The 21,413-nt window shown below is 37.0% G+C and overlaps 2 protein-coding genes and 1 long non-coding RNA gene across 7 annotated transcripts in view; 2 read left to right on the forward strand and 1 right to left on the reverse strand.

Moving 5' to 3' along the window:
- spire1a (spire-type actin nucleation factor 1a) overlaps positions 1 to 5,772 on the forward strand; it is a 59,116-nt gene extending 53,344 nt beyond the window's left edge. For all 3 annotated transcript variants that reach the window (XM_016239490.1, XM_016239491.1, XM_016239492.1), the window contains 4 exons: positions 92 to 162; positions 356 to 383; positions 852 to 1,006; positions 4,030 to 5,772. In XM_016239490.1, the coding sequence (XP_016094976.1) occupies positions 92 to 162; positions 356 to 383; positions 852 to 1,006; positions 4,030 to 4,279 (504 nt within the window). In that variant the 3' untranslated portion in view covers positions 4,280 to 5,772. The remainder of the gene's footprint in view (positions 1 to 91; positions 163 to 355; positions 384 to 851; positions 1,007 to 4,029) is intronic.
- A 5,602-nt stretch (positions 5,773 to 11,374) lies between these two features.
- Positions 11,375 to 15,435, reverse strand: LOC107556389 (kelch-like protein 38). Its single transcript, XM_016239493.1, is given in 4 exon segments — positions 11,375 to 12,300; positions 12,915 to 13,020; positions 13,101 to 14,457; positions 15,336 to 15,435. Coding segments are annotated over 3 exon segments (1,737 nt in total). The 5' UTR covers position 14,457; positions 15,336 to 15,435; the 3' UTR covers positions 11,375 to 12,025.
- Positions 15,436 to 15,702: 267 nt separating this feature from the next.
- Positions 15,703 to 20,360, forward strand: LOC107556390 (uncharacterized). Of its 3 annotated transcripts, none has more exons than XR_001605272.1 (4): positions 15,703 to 15,820; positions 18,583 to 18,686; positions 19,431 to 19,487; positions 20,017 to 20,360. It is a non-coding gene; the product is annotated as an uncharacterized lncRNA (long non-coding RNA). The 3 variants fall into 3 exon arrangements; XR_001605271.1 differs by lacking the exon at positions 15,703 to 15,820 and adding an exon at positions 18,294 to 18,396; XR_001605270.1 differs by lacking the exon at positions 15,703 to 15,820 and having other exon boundaries at positions 18,409 to 18,686.
- The last annotated feature ends 1,053 nt before the right edge of the window (positions 20,361 to 21,413 follow it).

The following is a 21,413-nucleotide window of genomic DNA, read 5'->3' on the forward strand; positions in this document are numbered from 1 at the left end:
CTGTCTAGGTAGACAGCTCATTAGGTTTTGAACATGCTAGGTGTGTGCAAGTGTGTATGTAAGTGTTTAATTGTGTAACCCTTCCTCTCAGCTTTGCTTCTCATGTCGGACGAAGAAGTTCTCGCTCTTCACCTGGTCCTACACCTGCCAGTTCTGTAAGAGGTGGGTGGAGATTTTCATTTCAGGCTTTAAATGGAGAAAATAAAGCCGTGATGTGCAGTGGAATCATATTTCCCAGGGAACACACATACTGGTAAAAAATGTATAGCCTGAATGCACTGTAAGTCGCTTTGGATAAAAGCGTCTGCTAAATGCATAAATTAAATTAAATATTTTTCTTCTTTTCTTCTCACAGGCCTGTTTGTTCACAGTGCTGTAAGAAGGTAAATGTAACATCTTTACCTTCTGCTCACCAAGGCTGCATTTATTTAATCAAAAATGTTTTTTTATTTTAATATGTTTTAAAATGTAATTTATTCCTGTGATGCAAAGCTGATTTTTCAGCATCATTACTCCAGTCTTCAGTGTCACATGATCCTTCAGAAATCATTCTAGTATGCTGATTTGATGCTCAAGGAACGTTTCCTATTATTATTAATGTTGAAAACAGCTGTGCTGCTTAATATTTTTGATTAATAGAAAGTTGAAATGAACAGCTTTTATTTGAAATAGAAATCTTTTGTAACACTATAAACATTGTGACTTTTTTAATGCATCCTTGTGACAATTTAATGCATCCTTGCTTAATAAAAGTATTAATTTCTTTAAAAACAAATCTGACTGACCCCAAACTTGTGAAGAATAGTGTGCATTTTTTACTTTGCTAATGACCGCACATCCTCTCATCTCAGATTAAGTTGCCCTCCAAGCCCCATGCCAGCCTGCCCATCTCCTCTCTGGGCCCCAGCATTCTGCCCAAAAAGGAGTCTGCAGCATCAGCCGCCACAGAGAAGACCACCTCCACATCCAGCCACAAGCGCCACAGCCTTCAGCGCACCATGTCCAGGTGAGCTTCACAAATGATGAGGGAGTATGTATCATTTGTACCAGGGTTCATAAGGGAGTTGTAGGGGGTTTGTGAGTTGATGAAAAGCTAATAATTAATTCAGTTAAACATTAAAAGAAGCATTAACATTAAACATTAAAATAAACAAATGGGACTGTTTTTTTTTTTTTTAGAATGTAGTGTTCGCTAGGGCTCCTTTTATTTTCATATTCACATAATTTTCAACATTTTTGTGGACAGAAGTCTACAGCATTTCACCAGTATTGCGCCAAATGTTATACAGTGTTATTTTAGTATCAACATACTATAGTTTTATTTATTTATTTTGAATTCGTTTTTATTTTTGTATTTTCTGTTTTCATTTAAATTTGAGTAATTTTGTTTTTTCATTTTTATTAGTTTCTAAAAATATGTCTATAGTTTTTTTTTATTTCAGTTTTAGTTGTAGCTATTTTAGTACATCAGATTAAACAAAATGAAAATGAGAAATGTTGCTTTGACAACTATTTGAAATAACATTATATTAAAATAATTTTATTTCAGTTAACATTTATTTTAAAGTAGCAAAAATGTTTTTATTATGGTTTTAGTTTTAGTTCATAATAATAACCCTGGTTTGAATGTTTGAAAGTGAAGAACTTCGGGCATAAAATATATATTAATATATAATTGTATTATATACAGTGGGTACGGAAAGTATTCAGACCCCCTTAAATTTTTTACTCTTTGTTATATTGCAGCCATTTGCTAAAATCATTTAAGTTAATTTTTTTTCCTCATTAATGTACACACAGCACCCCATATTGACAGAAAAACACAGAATTGTTGACATTTTTGCAGATTTATTAAAAAAGAAAAACTGAAATATCACATGGTCCTAAGTATTCAGACCCTTTGCTGTGACACTCATATATTTAACTCAGGTGCTGTCCATTTCTTCTGATCATCCTTGAGATGGTTCTACACCTTCATTTGAGTACAGCTGTGTTTGATTATACTGATTTGACTTGATTAGGAAAGCCACACACCTGTCTATATAAGACCTTACAGCTCACAGTGCATGTCAGAGCAAATGAGAATCATGAGGTCAAAGGGAACTGCCTGAAGAGCTCAGAAACAGAATTGTGGCAAGGCACAGATCCTGCCAAGGTTACAAAAAAAAAATTTCTGCTGCACTTAAGATTCCTAAGAGCACAGTGGCCTCCATAATCCTTAAATGGAAGACGTTTGGGACGACCAGAACCCTTCCTAGAGCGGGCCGTCCGGCCAAACTGAGCTATCGGAGGAGAAGAGCCTTGGTGAGAGAGGTAAAGAAGAACCCAAAGATCACTGTGGCTGAGCTCCAGAGATGCAGTCGGGAGATGGGAGAAAGTTGTAGAAAGTCAACCATCACTGCAGCCCTCCACCAGTCGGGGCTTTATGGCAGAGTGGCCCGACGGAAGCCTCTCCTCAGTGCAAGACACATGAAAAAACACCTGAAGGACTCCAAGATGGAGAGAAATAAGATTCTCCAAGTATTGAGTACATGTACAGTAAATGAACATACTTTCCAGAAGGCCAACAATTCACTTAAATACATTTTTTTTATTGGTATTATGAAGTATTCTAATTTGTTGAGATAGTGAATTGGTGGATTTTTGTTAAATGTGAGCCAAAATCATCACAATTAAAAGAACCAAAAACTTAAACTACTTCAGTCTGTGTGCATTGAATTTATTTAATACACAAGTTTCATAATTTGAGTTGAATTACTGAAATAAATGAACTTTCCATGACATTCTAATTTATTGAGATGCACCTGTATATGCATTGTATTATAACTTGTAGTGTAAAATAAAACATTGTAATTCACAACGACTGTCTTAAGTTTCTGTCTTAATTTTTTATAATTTGAGATAAAACTAATAATAATTCTTAACTATTATTATTATTATTATTAAATTGAATTGGGTACATAAAACACAAATATAATGTAGACTGAGACACAGCTAAAAAGACGATTGAGGTCACTTTTAAAGTTCAGCTACAAAGTTAAATGTTTATCGTATCACAATTTGATATATGACAAAATATTCACATTATAATTTTTGGCATGCAAGTCATGCAGCCCTTAAAGTGCCCCTATTATGGGTAATGAAAGGTTCATAGTTTGGTTTTGGGAGTCCCCAACAACAGGCTGACATGCATGCAAGGTCAAAAAACACTTTCATTGTCTTATAATATGCATTTATTTTTACCTTACTTTCTCAACAACTCTCAAACGATTCGCTCAACGATTCATTTTCCAAACCCCTCCTTTGCGTGACGCTAATGGGTGGTGAGTGGTCCGATTGGTCTCATTTTCATTTCATCATGCCTGTAATGCCTGATAAAGCAGCGTTTGTGAGCGCAGTGCTGCTTTGTGTACAGTGTTACCGGGGAAACCGCTATTTTTTCAGCTCCAAAAGCGGCACCTAGTGGCAAAGAATAAAGTTGCATTTTGATTCAGACCAATATGAAAAGACCAACAAGTGGTCGGGCAATATGCTAATGTTTCATGTTGACTCAGCTTAAAACGGCTTGAGATTCGTTTTAAAAACGACTCGTTTCAATGATTCAGAGTCGACTCTTTCTTTTGAGAGACAATAACTTTATACACGGTGCACTTTTAGATGTAAAACGTTGCAGGATGTTTTCATTCACTTAGAGCTGTGTTACACACGGCATGAAAGGTAATTTTCAAAAATCCATAATTGGGGGACCTTAAAATAAAAAAAAAACTTTAAAATAAAAACAATCAAATAAAACCCTTACTAAAAAATGTTTTACGTGCATTACTTGTTTTTACCCTACTTGCATCAGAGAACCGTAAGCATGTAATTGGGTCTTTAAATTATTGAAATATTAACTTAAAATCTCACGGGGTAATTCAAGTAAATATTTTATGTTTAAAGGGTTCAGCTGACAAAAAAGATCGGGAACTCTTGATCTGTACCATGGTAAGGGCTGCCAGTAAGATTATTTCTTGTCCTGATTCCTCTCAGGTCATCCAAGCATGGTGAGCGCTCATCCTCCAAAGACGAGCTGGAGCTGCCGGAGCAGTTCACAGAGGACTGGAGCAGCATGGAGGTCTGCGTGGACTGCAAGAAGTTCATCAATGACATAATCAGCAACAGCAGGCGTAGTCTCACCACCAAACGTGCCCGTCTGCACCGCAGGACCCGCTCCGTCTACATGTCCAACACCAGCTCTTCCAACTACAAACCGTCTGAACGGACTATCAAAGAGGTTTAGGATCCGAAGTGCTTGGAACTGTCACGGTGTGGTCCTTCTTATTAAAACACTCCCGTTTATACTGTTCTCACCTGTCGCGAACATGCCAGACGTTAAGAAGCTTGTTATGTTACATATGAAAAATACGGCCTCTTTTGTTAGCTTGGTAACGTACCTTCAATACCTCTTCTTTTCCATTTAAAAAGTGCCAGAGGTGAAGGAATAAAGCCGTCCTTCTTCCAGCATGAGTCCTTAAGCACCAGCCTTCTCAGGTAAAGGTTTCTTCTGTGATTAAAGCTTTGGAATGTAGTTTAACACACTTTAAACTTACTTTGACCAGCTTTTCTCATTGAGTTGACACTGAATGAAATTAATGAAATGACAAGGCTGCTTTGATCACTGTAAGGCACAAGGCCTGAATGTACAGTTTTCAATATAGTAAAATGGAGCTCAACTGTATGTAAATAGTTGCTGAATGATCAGCCTAAATGTTCTAGATGTAAATAGGCATCCAAACAGACTTATTTTCCCCTTTTAGGAAGTACTAGTCGATTGCTGAAAGACCAAGAGACTGTAGCCTCCACAACAATTCAAGATCAAGTCTTACCAAATGTTTTTCTTATTGTTTGTTAAAAAATGCTGCTGTAAATGTGACATGGTCCAAACAAATGCCATTTTAGATAATGACAGAAAGTACTTAAAGATGTATATTTTTTTCCTGTCTGATGGCAGTGCTTTTGAAATTTTAGTCAAAGATGAGGGTCTAGAAGTGTTTTTTAAGAGCGGATGCTGAAAGCTGTAGTGTTTCTTAAAGGAGTGATCGGCTGTGCCAAACAAATCTCCATTATCTGAGCAATATGTGTTTTGGACCTGATGTACATAGTCTATAACATGTACTGGAGATGGTGACGGCCCAAAGGGGGAAGCCAGTTCTCTCTTTTATATAGGAAGTGACTTTTGTAGGATATGTTTATGTACATGCTGTATATCCGAATCTCATCTGATCCACTTACTATTAAAATAGGTTCTATTGTGATAAAGTTATGATTTATATTATTAATAATGATTATTTTATTTTTCAGTGTCAAATGTTGCTTTCTTTTCCCGTTTGTTTTGAACCTTCACCCAACATCAAAAAATATTTGGTTATTTTTCAGCTGCATTTATTTTGATGTCTTAAAAACTTTGTAAATTAAGTTATAATATATTATTAGCTATTTTGTGCAATGAAACACCCCAGGGGACTTTACATTTTAAGGTACTGAAGTCATGTCACGGTCTTTGGAAGGATTGTTTCTGTTTGTCCTTAAAAAATTTAAAAAAAAAAATACATAAAAAAACGCTTATAAATAGACTTGCACTGCAATTGTATACAGGCCTGTTGACTTGTTCTTTTGTTTTGTGCAAAACTGACTGTACTGCCTTCCTCTAAAGAATGATTGATGTGCATGATGAATCTGTATTTTTTTTAATAAGAATCGAATTTCCAATAAATAAAGCATTGAGTATGCGTATTTGAAATTGCATTTGATAATTATTGCACATTCCTCATCAGACTTGCATTGATATACCAATGAAGAATCTTGTGCCTACATTTATCTCATATGATGAAGATACAGTACTCGTATGATGAAGATACAGTATTAGGATGTATTAAAATAGCAATTAAATACCTCAGTGGAACCATATGAAAGAAAAATAATATAATCTGTCAATGTTATTTAAGGATGCTGGCAGTTTAAATGACAAATTATATGAGATGTATTCAAGCTTCAAAATAATGCATACTTCTCTCCATATTCTTACCTTAATATAGAGCCTTTAATAATATTGTTTACTTTTTTGTGACAAACTTATGGAGGAGACCAGGTTAGTGTAATATTTCATTTAAAACGAGGCTGTGAGGGATAGAAGTGCAATGCGTTTCATGGATTGTACTGTTGTTTAACAGCTGTCGAAACGTCTTTCCGGAAAAAAGTGAAAAAATAAAACCTTGTATTCAGATAAATGAAGACAGATTACACTTTCACATGTGACCAACAATTCCACAACAAATATAAAATATCATAATGAAATATTATCAAAATATTCAACTGACGGAGGTGACGAAAACCTGAATTTGTAGTCATTTTAACTATCAAATACATTGAATCAGTCAATTACTGTATTAAAACAAACACAATAAACAGTGAGTATTTTATTGTTTATAAAGCTTTTATTCAAGAGTCACATTTAAGTATTTTGATATATCATTGGAACACAAAATCTTATGATGGTGACATCTGACGCTGTTGACAAATTTGGTTCATGTAGTTCATGTAGTAGCATTGAATTTTTTTCTGTTGATGCTAGATGCTAATGGCACCTGCTTCAGGAGAACACAATTATCTAAATATTTCAAATAATTTCCTCAGAAATTGGAAGATGGTGTTGACATATCATGGCTGTGACACAGGAAATATTAACATTAGGATTTAAAATATTCTAAAACTATAAAACTTAGCAGAGCCTGTCTGACACTGATGTACTCTGCAGAGGTGAACTGTGGCAAGGGGGTCCACAGCTGCCCCTGATATTCCCTGATTTCATTACATTTTATTGAATGTCTGACGGTGTTGACAAAAACTTTAAAATCTTATGAAACATGCATGTGTCATTAAAAAAACAACCTTGCTTTGATAGGAAATATTATTAAGTGTTGCTTTTGATAAAACAAGCTATTTTTCATCATTACAAAAACATTTTTATCCATTTTATTGCATGTGAATGATTGAACCCTTCTCTGTGGACACACTGTTTTAGACGTAGTGAGAGGACATTAAGAAACACAGATTTGGTATAATAATGAGAAAATGAAATTGAAGGTGATAATTGTGTTAAATACGTTCTATTATTAATCCCTCATGACATTTAAAATTGGAAATATTTTTATTTTTTAAAGCTAATAGCAGTTACCCTTGCTGGACCTGTTTTGTCCCACTTCTCAAGAAAAACTCAAAGCAAAAAGATGTTTTTGAAGTTGTGAGTTTTAAAAATGATGTGATCTATGTAGGACTTTTACAGTGTGTGTCATGGTAAAGACTCTATGAAGTCTATCCCTCATAATAACCTTGTTTTCATCCATGTTAAATTCAATATGGCGTCTAACCTGAGGCCTGCTGTAGGGTTTCTGGGGTCTTTGGACGTTTGAGTTTGAAAAAAAAACAACTAAACTGATTTTTCCCCCCTATGATTTGGACATTTGGCTCCATCTAAATAGCAGTGAATTCTTGACCCAAACTAGTGGGAAAGAGACAGAACTGCAGTTCTCCACTAGAGGGCAGAAACACATCACTTTCAACAGCTGACTGAAACGGGTATGCTTCATACATAATCGCTCTGTAATGTTACTAAAAATTGTTTTAGTAACTATAAACAAAAGAGCAATTTTCAAACAAAATTATATTAGTAAATTATAGATTATATTTAATAGTTTACACTTTGCATAAACATTTGCAATTAGTTTGTAAAAGGTAACATTACATTCTTCAGGACTCTATCTCTACACTTACATTTCGTTTTAGGAGAACTAGTGCTCCTACTTAAAAAAATAAAAAATTAGGAACACAGTCAACACAGAGCACCTTCTGATCAATGACAGAAATCAACCTTCCCATTATGAGGCAATATTTGACTCCTTAAAGTTATTTGCAGGGGCATTTTTTTATTTATTTGTTAGCTTTGTAATGCCATTTTTTCTACATTTATTAACTTTAATAAGTGTATAGCATCTTTTATGTCAAAAAATGTTAAATTAAACTTTTAACATTTTTCTTTTAACAAACTTTCATAAAAATTTATTTAATAATAAATTCAATTAAAATAATAAGAAGAATAAGTTACCAGTCAAATGATCAACAATTCATCTTTGCACTACAGAGGTGGCAAAGAAGAATTCAAATGTGGCATTAAGGGGCTGTTCACATGTTGTGCCTAAAAACGCGTGGCGGCGCTTGCAGCTACGATCAGCTGTTCCTTCATCTTGGCTGAGCTTTCAATGTTGTTACGGGAAAGGATGAAGCTGATTGGTTGGTTCTTGTCACATGACCCGCAGTGCGCTTGCGGCATTCTGAAAAGTTGAAATGTTTTTATCTCGATGTGGCTCGGACGCGCCTGGAAAAAATGAGCGCGACGCTTCCATTATTAGCGCGCCTGCCGCGCGTCTACATTTGAAATAACAAACTTGAGCTTGCAAAAGACGCTATATATATACGGCCCTTTAATAGACTGTTTAACGAAGCTCAGAGGTGGCATGAAGGCATTTAAATTCATAATAACAATGTTATGAGATTAATGTTTTAAACAAAGTTTTGAATATAAAAATATTAATCTATTTAATTAACTCAAATTATATTTTAAAAATGAAACCGAAACAGCCCGTAGGTGGTGGAAAGTCACTGTCTTTGTCATTGAATCATTCATTCAATCGATTTGTTCACACAGCTGATTCATTTAGGAACCAAGCAAGTGACTGTCTTTATGAATGGGTGATTGAATCATTGACTCACTACAATTGCACAACAAATTTCTACTATGTCCAAAGGTACATAAGTAGCTACCGAAAGTCTCAATATTTTACTTTTAATATTTTTAGCAAGTCAAAAAACACCTCCATCTTATCAATCAACTTCTAAAGACTTGTTTCATAAGGCCTAAGTATGTAGATCATGTTGACTCATTTACAAACAAACACATTCCCGCTGAAAATGGTCTTAAAGGGGTCATATGATGCGATTTCAAGTTTTCCTTTCTCTTTGGAGTGTAACAAGCTGATTGTGCATGGATAAGATCCCTGAAGTTGCAAAGACTAAAGTCTCAAAACCAAAGAGATATTCTTGATCAAAGTTAAGACTCTGCCACGCCCCCCTAAAACGGCTCGTTCTAACACGCCCCCACATATCTACCTCACTATGTGGGAATATTAGCATAATGCTGCTTTAAAAAAGCACAACATTTACTTTGTATTGTATGGATCTAATGATAAAAAAAACTAGTAAACACTGCTGAAAGCGGCTTTCTAAAGTTGGAAAGTTAATTGTTCAAATGTGGTTCAAATGTGTTTCTCAACAAGGGGGCCGGGGCCCACTAGAGGACCTATGCAAACATCCAGGGGGCCTCCAATAAGTATTTTAAATTTATATTTAGTTTCATTAACTTAATTAAAATATGCTAAGAGGTTCTTCTCGGCTTAGATAGGAGGGTTTTTAAAAGCTCGCGCCAGAGAGAGGGAGAGAGAGAGCGCGCGAGAGAGAGGGAGAGAGTTCTCTGTTCTCCTTTCGGGCTCTGTCTTTACATTTATTTTGAAAGATGAAGCTCGCGATTATGAGAAGGTGTGTTACATTTCCGACGAGTGCTTGTGGTGTTCGGCCAATCACAATGCACTGGGTCAGCTGGCCAATCAGAGCAGACTGCGCTTGTCGGAAGGAGGGACTTTGTAGAAAACTAAGCGTTTGAGAGAGGCGGGGCAAAGAGGACTTACAATAATGTACAGTATTTGAAAAATAATGGGTTTTTTGAACATTAAAGCATGTCAACATATTCTGTTACACCAAATACACAAAATAATGATCTTTAAAAAAGCATCATATGACCCCTTTAATGGGTTTGAGTACATGAGAGGACAGTATATTGAGATGATGGTGACAAAACAAGCCTGTCCTGCAGTTGTCAAGGGCTATCTATGCTTGTGGGGTGTACTTTGTATCTGAAAGCTTGGGGGTAAAGTTAGTGGTGAGTTTTAGCTCGAGACCAGCTGTGCTTCCGATTATGCCGCCCCTTTGTTATGCTCGGTATGTAGTTGTTTACTTCTTGTTGTGTCCTGTAAATGACAAAGTGCAGTGAAAACTAAGCTGAATCGATCAGTTTTAGGAATGAATAGCCTAGAAACCCTTCAATATTTCTTTCATTCAGAAGTCCAATTCAACAGAAAAACAGAGTTGTCTTATAGATCTCATTTTTGGTTTAATCATCAAAGCCACCAGGCACAAAGTAAACCATTTCCAAGCTGCATTAAATACTAGGAGGCAATGGACATCTTGACTGATTCTCTATCAACTGGTCCTTTACGTTATCTAAAACCACGTTATCTAAAAAAAAACATGTGAAATAAAACAAACACTTTCTTTGAAAAACTAAAATCTGTATGTTTATTTGACTAAAATCCTACTGATATGTCACTTGTATTATGTAGTTGTATATAATTATATATAGCCTAGTCACCAAGTTTATTTTGTCCATTGACCAAGTTTTATTACAGATATAGACCTTTTTGTCACCAGATGAAAAAATACATTATTATATAAATCAAGCAATATATTCTGGTCACGGAAAAGCCTCAGAATGGCAATTGTTAACTAGCAGCTTCAGGTAAAAGTCAAATTAAACAATTTTAATTAATCACATATACAAGTCCTATTTCAATGTACTTATTAATCAAGTTCAGTATTAAGTTCAAATCGGTGCATAAAAATGAGATATAGCCTACCCTTTACGGGATCACACACACGCCCTGTTAATAACCCTGTTAGTGTTATGGATTAACTATGGATTAATTTTTCACAGACTGTAAATTCACATTTCTGCATTAATTAACATAATAATTGCGTTTTTAAAAAATATATATTTTAATTTAAAAAAAAGCACAACATTTACTTTGTATTGTATGGACCTAATGATAAAAAAAACTAGTAAACACTGCTGAAAGCGGCTTTCTAAAGTTGGAAAGTTAATTGTTCAAATGTGGTTCAAATGTGTTTCTCAACAAGGGGGCCGGTAGAGGACCTATGCAAACATCCAGGGGGCCTCCAATAAGTATTTTAAATGTATATTTAGTTTCATTAACTTAATTAAAATATGCTAAGAGGTTCTTCTCGGCTTAGATAGGAGGGTTTTTAAAAGCTGTATCAGCAAAGGGTGACCTTGGAGTCCGAAAGTTTTTTTAATCATTATTATTATTATTGTGTTTTTGCTGTTGAAGCAAATGGAAATGCAAAAAACATATTTTAATATAATCACTCTTGTACATCTATAAAAGTTTACCCTAGTTAACTTCCATGTTCCAAACCCCGAAGTGGGTTGTCCATTGGGCCCCATACTGAAAATGTTCATCTTAGCAGATTGCATGCATCTGTTAGTTATGTGTGTAGCAGAAATAGTAAACCATGTTAATTAGAACCAGGTGTCCACATACTTTTAGCATGCATGGTACATCAAGCATTTCATGATCCATTAGGTTCATTTTTGGCCTTCATTAATTACATAGAACTGACCACACACAGCTCTCAGGGAATGTTCTCTTCACTTCACCAATTATTTAATCAAACAAAAACAAAAATGGTCATATCTCCTGGATTCCAATTAAATTCATGCTAACAAGGCACTATCGACTAAAAGTTGGCTGTTCAAGCCATTCTGAGAGATGGAGATCATGATGAGAAACATCTGTCTGAAGATTTTTGGGTCACAGAGGTCCTAGGCTCACTCCCTGAGGTCCACCGTGACACTTGCAATTGCCAGCTCAAATCTCTTTTGATTTAAGATGGCACAGATGCTGGCGAGCACCAGCAGCATACCATCAAAGTCACAGCTGAGATGTACTCAACCCACAAGCGAATGCAACCTTCCTTAGATGGTTTCCAGTCTCAGCTGTGGCCCCATATTTCTCATTTCCCTTAATAAGCAGGGGAGCGAACGGGACGCCCAAGCAGAGGTGTTGCACTCTTTAAGCAGTCATGGTGGGTTGGGGTGGTTGGAGACGCAGATCAGCGATAGTGAACCATGATCAAACAGTTTGTACGGTAACGATCCTTTAGAAGTCCACACGTCTGTTTTAGGGTCGTAGCACTCAAAGCAGTTGGAGTCTTCGATGACATCATGAGCATTGAGGAAACGTCCTCCGGTCACATAGAGTTTGTTATTGATGACTGTGGCCGCATGGTGCATCCTTCTCTCCTTCATGTTGGTGCACTTCACAAACTTATTAGCTTTGGTGTCGTAGGCAATCACTCAATCAACTCATCAAATGATGCATAATGTTTCATGGTTGGATTGTTGCAACCTCCTAACAAGGGGCAAGATTTTTCCTCTTGACCGTAGATGTCATTAAATTTCATCTAAACATTTAATGAATGCTGCTCTATTTATTAATCTTGACTTTAATCTTGAAAACAACATTTGTCAGATTTACGAACAGATTAGTTTTGAGGTTTTTATGTCTATTTGTTCATTTGTTCATGACATTTAGAAATGAGACTTTATTTTGAGGTGAACAGTTTATTGAATTTATGCAATAATTTCACGAATGAGATGTAGATTTTAAACATCATCATTATTTATCATAATATAGGCCAAGTGAGTGGAATCATTCAATCTGAATTCAATGTCTATTCAATTAACTAACTAAATTAAATCAGTGGTTCTCAACCAGGAATCCAGGGCCCACTATGAGGCCTCAACAAACCTCCAAGGCATCCTCAAGATGACTTAAAATAATTCAAAATAAGACAAAACAGACAAAAAAAGTCCAAAACAACTAAAACTCTTTTTGAAGAACCATGGACCCATAGTTTTAAATATCAGATAGCAGATTTTCCATTCTTTTTCTTTCAATTTTACCCACCTCCAACAATATAAATATTGTCTTCTATCACAGCAGCAGGTGTGCAGACGTTCTTCACTGTCCTGGTTTCCAGTCTAGACCACAAGTTGCGGGAGATGTGATAAACCTTAGGGAGAAAAAATGCATTTTTCATGTGGGATCATCCCTTGACTGGCACAGATTATATTCCCCAATGACTTTTGTTACCTGTATTAGTCTCACTGGATTCTGCAAGGCATCCTCGCCTCCAAACACGTAAATCCTCTGGTCGTTTGCCGCGACTGCAGGGTGTAGGACTGCTGTAGGCATCGGCGCCATGGTCTCCCATTGATTGAACATGCTGTTGTAACGCTTCACAGTATTTGAGATCAGCTTATCCGGCCCTATTCCACCAAGAGCAAAGATGAAGTGAAGGTAGGAGATGCATTGATGGCCGTAACGTGGCTCCAGCATGGGCTCGGCGGTCCTCCACTGGTTGGTCTTCAATGAGAGAGTATAAACTGTGGCGCTAACCGCACTGTCTCCAGATATCAGACGAAGACTGAGGCCACCAACCACATACAGAATGCTGTGAATACAGACATACGCCGCCTTGTAGAGTGGCAGAGGTAGTTTCGCGAGCCACTGCCACCGTTGTGTCCGTTCGTTGTAGAGAAGCGCTTCTCGAGACGTCTGTTCATTGTTCTTGCGGCCTCCAACCACCACCAGAGTCTCCCGACAAATGTAGCGACGCGGTGTGGTCCAAAGAGGCTTCAGCTCTTGAGTGCATTTGGCGCTTACGGAAAACATCAGACGTCGCACAGACTCGATGATCTCGGTGCACAGCGCAGACGACTGGACGAGCGGATCATTGGCGATAAACTGGAAGAGGTATGTTGGATGGATGTACCGCAACCGAACCTTCTTAAAGAGGTCGTGAATGGCTCCTCGACGGGAGAAGGGGTCATGGTGAATCCAAGCAAGTAACGCCTCGAAAACCTGCTCTTCCTCCGCACACAGTCGGTCGTCCTCCAGGTAGCACATTAACTCGGGAAGGGAAAGTTCACAGAAGTCCTCAGAAGCAGCTACATCTGAGAAACACCGCACAGCCATTTCTTTGGCTCTCTCCTTGAGGCTTTCACAGTGAAGGATCTCCGAGAGCCGGATCATGCTCAGGCAGTTTTCTGGATTGAGCTGTTCCTGTAGAAAAGTGGAGCAGGCCTCGAAGAGCCTCCCATAATGCAGCATGGAGGCTGCCTGCATCAGGGGCAGCACCAGCTCCATGGTGATGGTGATGGTACCAGAATAGATGTAATCCACAACACATTCGATGACTTCCGATGTGATCCCTTTCAGGTCCACTCTAGCCTGGCTGCTCTCCCGGAAGTTGCTGCAGAACATGGCTCGGAAGTACGGGCTGCTAGAAACCAAGACATTTCTGTGGCATGGAATCTCCTTGTCTTCGGTGCACAAGATCACATCGGTGAAGATCTACTGCTGTCTGAGTATGTTCAAATGAAACAGGAGGTGAGCAGTGAGCTCTTGGTCCTTGAACGGAAAGATCTCTGTTGATGTACTAACCATGCTGCCAAGGGAAAGGATTGAGAGTTTAATGGCAAACAAACATTTCAATTCAGTCATGGTGAGTAAAAAGTTACGGTTTGCTGTTGTCATGGCCACCACACAACCTTTCCTCGCTCCCCCTCTCTTCTACTTTCTCACCCCTGATGTTTAGCGCCAGGCCACAACGTTCGATTCCAGTGTCTCTTAAATCATTTTAATGCATCCATGTGCAGTGCTTGGCTACATTTCCCTATCAAAGCTAAGTTTATCAATGCCGTTGTATCACTTGCCAGCTGTTTCTGATCCCCTCAGTAGGTTTGCCCTTGACAGCCTAACCATTTAGACGAGGACATTTCATGGGGCTATTATCAATGCTAAGTCGTCTAATCACCCCAAAGACAGCTACTGATTTTATTTCACTCCAAATCACATGGGCCTGCCTGATGTCTATTTTGGGATGCTAATTGTTTTTTCTTATTATTAAACACCATTCTGAGACACCACAACAAGGCTGAAAGTATTCCCCAAAGAAAAAAAGATACTATATCATATTTCAGTGGCACTTGTTTAAAAAAGACAGCGTCAACAGCTTCTACTCTGTTGCCAATACAGCTGTGAAAATGACAGTATAGTGGGAACTGCCATAAGAAATCTCAATAAATAACAATTTTACTATAATCTTGACTCTGTCATTATGCTAGATCATAACATATAATATAATATAATATGCATTTGCATATGACTATTAAGAACCTGCATTGCAATACCAGACAATTCAGGATCTAGAAGATGTATACATTTATAAATTGATTGCCCTATCAGAATTCACAATCTGTACAATAAAGCATTTCATTAATTCAATCCTGTTTCTTATATTTTTAAAGTAGCTCTTGAACTTACCTGCTTGCTCTTTACACTCAAGTTCCAATGAGTCTGAACCAAATCAGACAGAGTTTAGCAGGATAAAATCAAATACATTCTCCCAAATTTCTCTCTCAAAGACGACACAGTCAAAAGTGGCATGGAGAAAGACATGTGGTCTCAAGTTTGGAGTTTGCCATGAGGTCGCTGTGTACATTCCAGTTACCTAGAATAGTCTGGAGGGCTGCTGTCATCCGGGGCTCACATGTGACCCTCCCCTTGTTTGTTCCCACAGTGGTAGGCCGTGCACCATGCATTTTGACTGTTTACTATGGCAGTGACAGAACCCGGCTAATTTGGAGGACAGAGGAAGAGGTTGAGGGCTTGTGCACACCCCTTGGCAGGCTTGTGTAACCCAGGAAGCTGGTAAATATAGTGCAGTGCTGATGGCTAGGATGAGTACGGTGAACAGCTGAACTGTTAGACCCGGTTACCTTGGTTTGCCTCTTGCTTGAGAAAATAAGGTAAAGACCAAAAACAGGCTGCTATTTACCTACCAATTTAGTTTCACATTCACTATTCAAAATTTTCAGCATGTTCTTTATCTTGATTTTATGTTTTAGGTTCATATCTTTTTATATTGAAGTGACAATTTTATTTTGAAGTATTTCATTGGCTCTACATTGGCTCTTGTTTATTAATCTTGTTAAATGGTTGTTGTCAATGCATTTAAAACCCTCATGCTTGTGGTTCGTGTAGTATATTGGATATTTTCAAGAAGTTTGGTAAAGCTTTCAATATTTTGTTCTTCAAATCAAGTTCTAAGTCAAGTCATGGATTTCAGTTTCTTGAATGTAAAGTTTATTGTTTTTTACTTTTCACTTGTGCTATCAATTTATCTAGTCTCACAGGCTTATGTTACATAGAGACTTATGAAACATCAAAATAAATGTGCAGTGGGACTTGCAAAGCCCGTTTCTCAACATATCTTTTCATATATTTACTTCAGTCTAAAAGGAAGTCCTATAGTGACAGATTAGCAATTAATTACTTTTATGTAAGTATACTGATGTATACAATCAATATAAAATAAAATAAAATGGGCGGCAAAAGCTAGCAAATGAAAACAAAAGACATATCAGATGAACTGAACTCTAGATAGTTGTGCAGATACTCCTTATAGCCCTATCATCAGCTGCATGCTGGGAGATGAATTACTGTCATGTTTAGATTGCTGGAGAGGGAAAGAAAAGCAAACATGCATCAGGGCAGATTATATGACAGTCCCAGAATGCAGACATCCCACCTCTCCTGGAAGCTCCGGGAGTCTCCCGCATATCAATAGTGGCTCCCTGACCCCAGCAAATTAGATACAATATCCCGGAAATCGTGGAGGCAAGGGAGAGTAATGCCGCATTCCAGGCAACCCGTAACCCGTGTTTTTCCAACCTTTTACCCGTGAAAGTGCACTGGAACAGCAGTCAAACCCGTGACTTCCCACCATAGACTGTACACGTGAACTCGTACTAGATCGATGTACTCCCAGACAGTGTTGCCAATTTAGCAATTTTGTTGCTAGATTTAGCAACTTTTCAGACTACCCTAGCAACTTTTACTTCCAAAAGCACCTAGCAGCAAATGTAGCTATTTTTTAAAATTTATTTGGCAACATTTAGCAACTTTTGATAAGTGACTCAAACGATAAAAAAGGCACACATTTTCCATCTAAATTACACAAAAAGAGGAAACCAAAGGTGCCTAGCAGTACACAATTCACATGAATTAAGTTGGCTGCTATTAGCAATTGTTTAATTTAATAATAATAATAATAATAATTGAATAATTGTTCATTTATGATACACCTTGTTAGTAGCTTGTACTTGAGTTTGTTGATCAGTTAGTGCATGGTAAGAAAAATATCTAGAAAAAGGTAGTAATTTTCTGGGACATTATCCGTTATCCATTGTAACACGAAAACACAAAATACAATGCGTAATTTAAAATGAAGGTAAAAAAAACGTGTGAATAATAATTACGGAAAATTCCTTCATATTAATAGATTTTGCCCTATTTTTACAGACTTTTCTTAGAGTGTAGCATACGAACTACTAATTAGTAGTTCGTATGCTAACTTCCCAACAAACACAGAACGTTGCCTCAATGTAGCCAACCTTTTAGCAACGTTGTAACAACATGGCTAAAAGGTTGTTGGTTATACGTTGTTGGTTGTTGGTTGTTGGTTATACGTTGTGTCGTTGAGGTTGTTACTGCGTTGCCATTCAATCACAGTTCAGGGCCATTGCTGAAGGTTGTGCTTAGGCTGTCTGGACACCCACTGGACGACATGTACTCCTCACTGTTCCGAAGAGCATTTTAAATATGAACAGACCGTTGGGCCGTTATTCTTCTTCAAGCCAGGATACGTGATTATTGCTTATGATTTCTCTTTTAGATAAATAAGATATGTAAATATCCAAACAAAACCTACAATTTTCGTGTCCAATGTGAGATTTATTTGCTCTGTTAATAAACTGAATGGACAGAATAGCTGATAATTCACATACCGAGTGTTAGTTTGCGATCGGGTTTGGTGTAGGCTTCTGCTAACTATATTTCTTTCAGTATTCAGATATAGTTACTGATATTTAGGAAAAAGCGTTCAACATATTCTGGTCATGTAAATGTGTAAAGTGTTTTAACATTACGCCAAAAGTTATAAGCCATATGAAGCTATGAAAAGTAAGTTGACATTTCAGCACAACAGACATATATATAAAATATCAAACCAACAGAAGTTTTAACAAACTGAAATTATATTACAGATTTCCAGTTAAATGTCCTCATGAAACTAGATAAAATAATTGCAAAACAGGAAGAGCATTCTCTCTTGCTTCGGCGGCTACTGCAGACAAGAGAAGAAGACACAGGGCCAGAAAACCCTGTCCCATCTATTGGTCAGTTACCTGACTTGCTCTCCTTTGAGGATAAGCTGAGCGAGAAGTTTCACTCACTTCCTCAGAAGTTTGGTCACAGTTTAGCCTCAAAGGAAGGAAGGGGAAGAGGATACTTGAAGAACTCTCTGTTTATCGAGTTCTAATAAGTATAAAAAAAATCAACAGTATTTGCATTTATTTTATTGTATATTCTATTGTATTTTCAATTATCTTTGATTTGCATTATAGTGACAGAATTCTACATTATTGGCAATACAAATGGGATGAATACCTGTTTGTTCAAATGTAAAGTATACTTGTTCATCTCTAAAAACTTTACTTAAACCATTTAGGGGCAATAATGAAATCACAACCTGGGTCTACTAGCATGGATGCTGAAAGCCAGATTGCAGAGACCCTTAAACATGCACCAGGTCTGGTTAGGAGAAAGGCTAATGTGAGTATTTTGACAATGTATTATATTACTGACAATATGTATGTATAATATATTACTTTTTTCTTGCCCAGCCAACATTTTCACTGGCCCTGCCACAAAAATAAAATAGCTGTTTTTATTGTTGTTTTGATCCTTATCTTGTATTCTCATAAATACATTTATGGCAAAAATTTTGATTAGTTAAATATAAGGGAAATATAAGGGAAACAAATGAACAAATTACAAACAATAGCACAATAAATAAATAGAACAGTTTGTAGGTGATCAGGTACAGAAATTGAATAAACAAATGTAATATTGCATATTCCTCACTGCATAAATTAAATATAGATGAATCATTGTTAATGCTACAAAAGTTAATCAGTCAAGAGCATTGAGTGTTTTTGTTTTGTTTTAGTATTAACATTAAGTACACTGACAGCAGTGAGGTCACTTTAGATATGCATGCGTCCAATATATTGATACATGTACGATTTTTCTCAACCTTTTCAATTATGATATAACTGACTGTTTTCGAGGATATGCTCCAAGACAGGTATTTTATTATTATTGTCCAGCCCTGGTTAAGTTCTTTTTTTTTTCTTCCCTCAAAGTCTCAAGGCTACAGTTAAGTGCAAATCAATGTTTTTAATACACACTAAATTAATCCAAACTAAAAACCCAAGTGTGAGATTTTTAATATTGCTTTAATGTTCTGTACAGCTGATATTGACATGACACTAAGTTTGACATTTAATTTTACAGCGATCAGTTGCCCCACATTTACAAGATGGTTCATTGGACCTCTTCTCATAATTTTAAGTAAGTATTCAGAGACTCAGCCTTATGGGTAGTACAAGCAGCCTAGCATATCTGTACATATGACTGGAGCTCAAACCTGGCTCATGTCACCCTACACTTTTCTCACTATCTTTTTCTTTCATATCTGTACTATCCTCTTATAATAAGGACCTAAAATAAAATAAAAATAACTCGAACAAAATTTACTTAAGATTTGATAGATGCTTAAAATAACTATGTAACTGTTTAAAATAAAAGTATCAAAAGACTGAAAAGAATACACTAATGTGATGTTTCTGTCAAGAGTCAGGTTTGATCTTTGTCTCTCTTTTCTAACTTTTGCTCTTTTTTTCTATTGGCTGCGCTCAGCTGATTGTTTCTTCTTTCCTTTCATTTTTCTGCTATAGTGTGCTTTGTTTCGTTGAGAGATTATTTTGTACTGTCTGCTCATATATATATGTGTCCTGTCCTGTCGTATCAAGATCCTATTTGTGTCCTCATATATTAATGGCTTGTCATTTGATTTAGCTCCGTCTTGTTCTCTGCCCAGTTTTACCTGCCTGCTGCACATCATTCTCTGTCCCCGGATTGTCTGCCTGGTTTTGACTTGTGCCTGCCGACTGGTTTCGGCGCTTGCCTTTTCCTCTGGATTTGTTTATCTTTATTGGGCTGTTGATGTCTGCCGAGTCTGACCTTCCCGTCTGTGCTCCCCTGTCCGCCGTGTTCTCCAGTCCTGAGTCCGCCTCATCAGCCGGTGACCTGCTGACTGTCTCAGCTGCTTTTCTTTTGTTCAGCAAACGTTCTCAAATGCCTTTTTTAAGCTTTTTTATTTGTAGTCCATTATATTTGAGCTAAATATAATTAATATAACGTACTTTTTTTAAATGTATGTTTTGGTAGTGTATGCAATGTTTTAAAAAAGTTGGATTATATGAACTTGTATGGCATTTTTCCTCTTTAAAGTTTCATAGCAGGTTTTACGTTAAAAAGAACAATGAATGATTAACAGTATTTGAAAAAGTATTGCATATTTATCTTGTGTTTGATTATTAAGAGATTCACCACACAAAAAATAAAAATAAGATGCAGAACAGGTAATATTTATAATCTGGCATAAAAATAAATGTGGTCGGAACGTCGTCTCGCAGTTGCTGAATGTCGCGTAACAACGTTACTACAGCCCTTTCACGTCTTACTATTCAATGTTGCTACAATGTCGGGAGCACGTAGACAGCAGTGTTTGTTGGGATAATACACTGCTTAAATCTATAATTGTTCAGAATGAGTAGTTTTACTAGTTTACTAGCTAATAAAAATAAACTTGTTAAAAAAAAGTGTTAAATAATTCAATCTTGTATTTAAAATTAGTTACTTATATTTTAATATTATATTATGCATTTATATTATTTTATAAAACATCTAAATTAACATATTGACATTTTTTTGTTGTTGCTGAGATTTGATGCAGTGACACAAGTTTGCATCGTGATTACGCAATGACGTCACCGCGCAAAGACATCGCGCCGTTTACTTTTAGCAACAAATCAATCTTCCTTTAGCCACTTCCCCTGAAACCCTTCCTTTAGCCACTTCCCCTGAAACCCTTCCTTTAGCCACTTCCCCTGAAACCCTTCCTTTAGCCACTTCCCCTGAAACCCTTCCTTTAGCCACTTCCCCTGAAACCCTTCCTTTAGCCACTTCCCCTGAAACCCTTCCTTTAGCCACTTCCCCTGAAACCCTTCCTTTAGCCACTTCCCCTGAAACCCTTCCTTTAGCCACTTCCCCTGAAACCCTTCCTTTAGCCACTTCCCCTGAAACCCTTCCTTTAGCCACTTCCCCTGAAACCCTTCCTTTAGCCACTTCCCCTGAAACCCTTCCTTTAGCCACTTCCCCTGAAACCCTTCCTTTAGCCACTAGCCACTTCCCCTGAAACCCTTCCTTTAGCCA

This window comes from Sinocyclocheilus grahami, unplaced genomic scaffold (genome assembly GCF_001515645.1).
Source record: "Sinocyclocheilus grahami isolate Dianchi unplaced genomic scaffold, SAMN03320097.WGS_v1.1 scaffold566.1, whole genome shotgun sequence".
Classification (NCBI taxonomy): domain Eukaryota; kingdom Metazoa; phylum Chordata; class Actinopteri; order Cypriniformes; family Cyprinidae; genus Sinocyclocheilus; species Sinocyclocheilus grahami.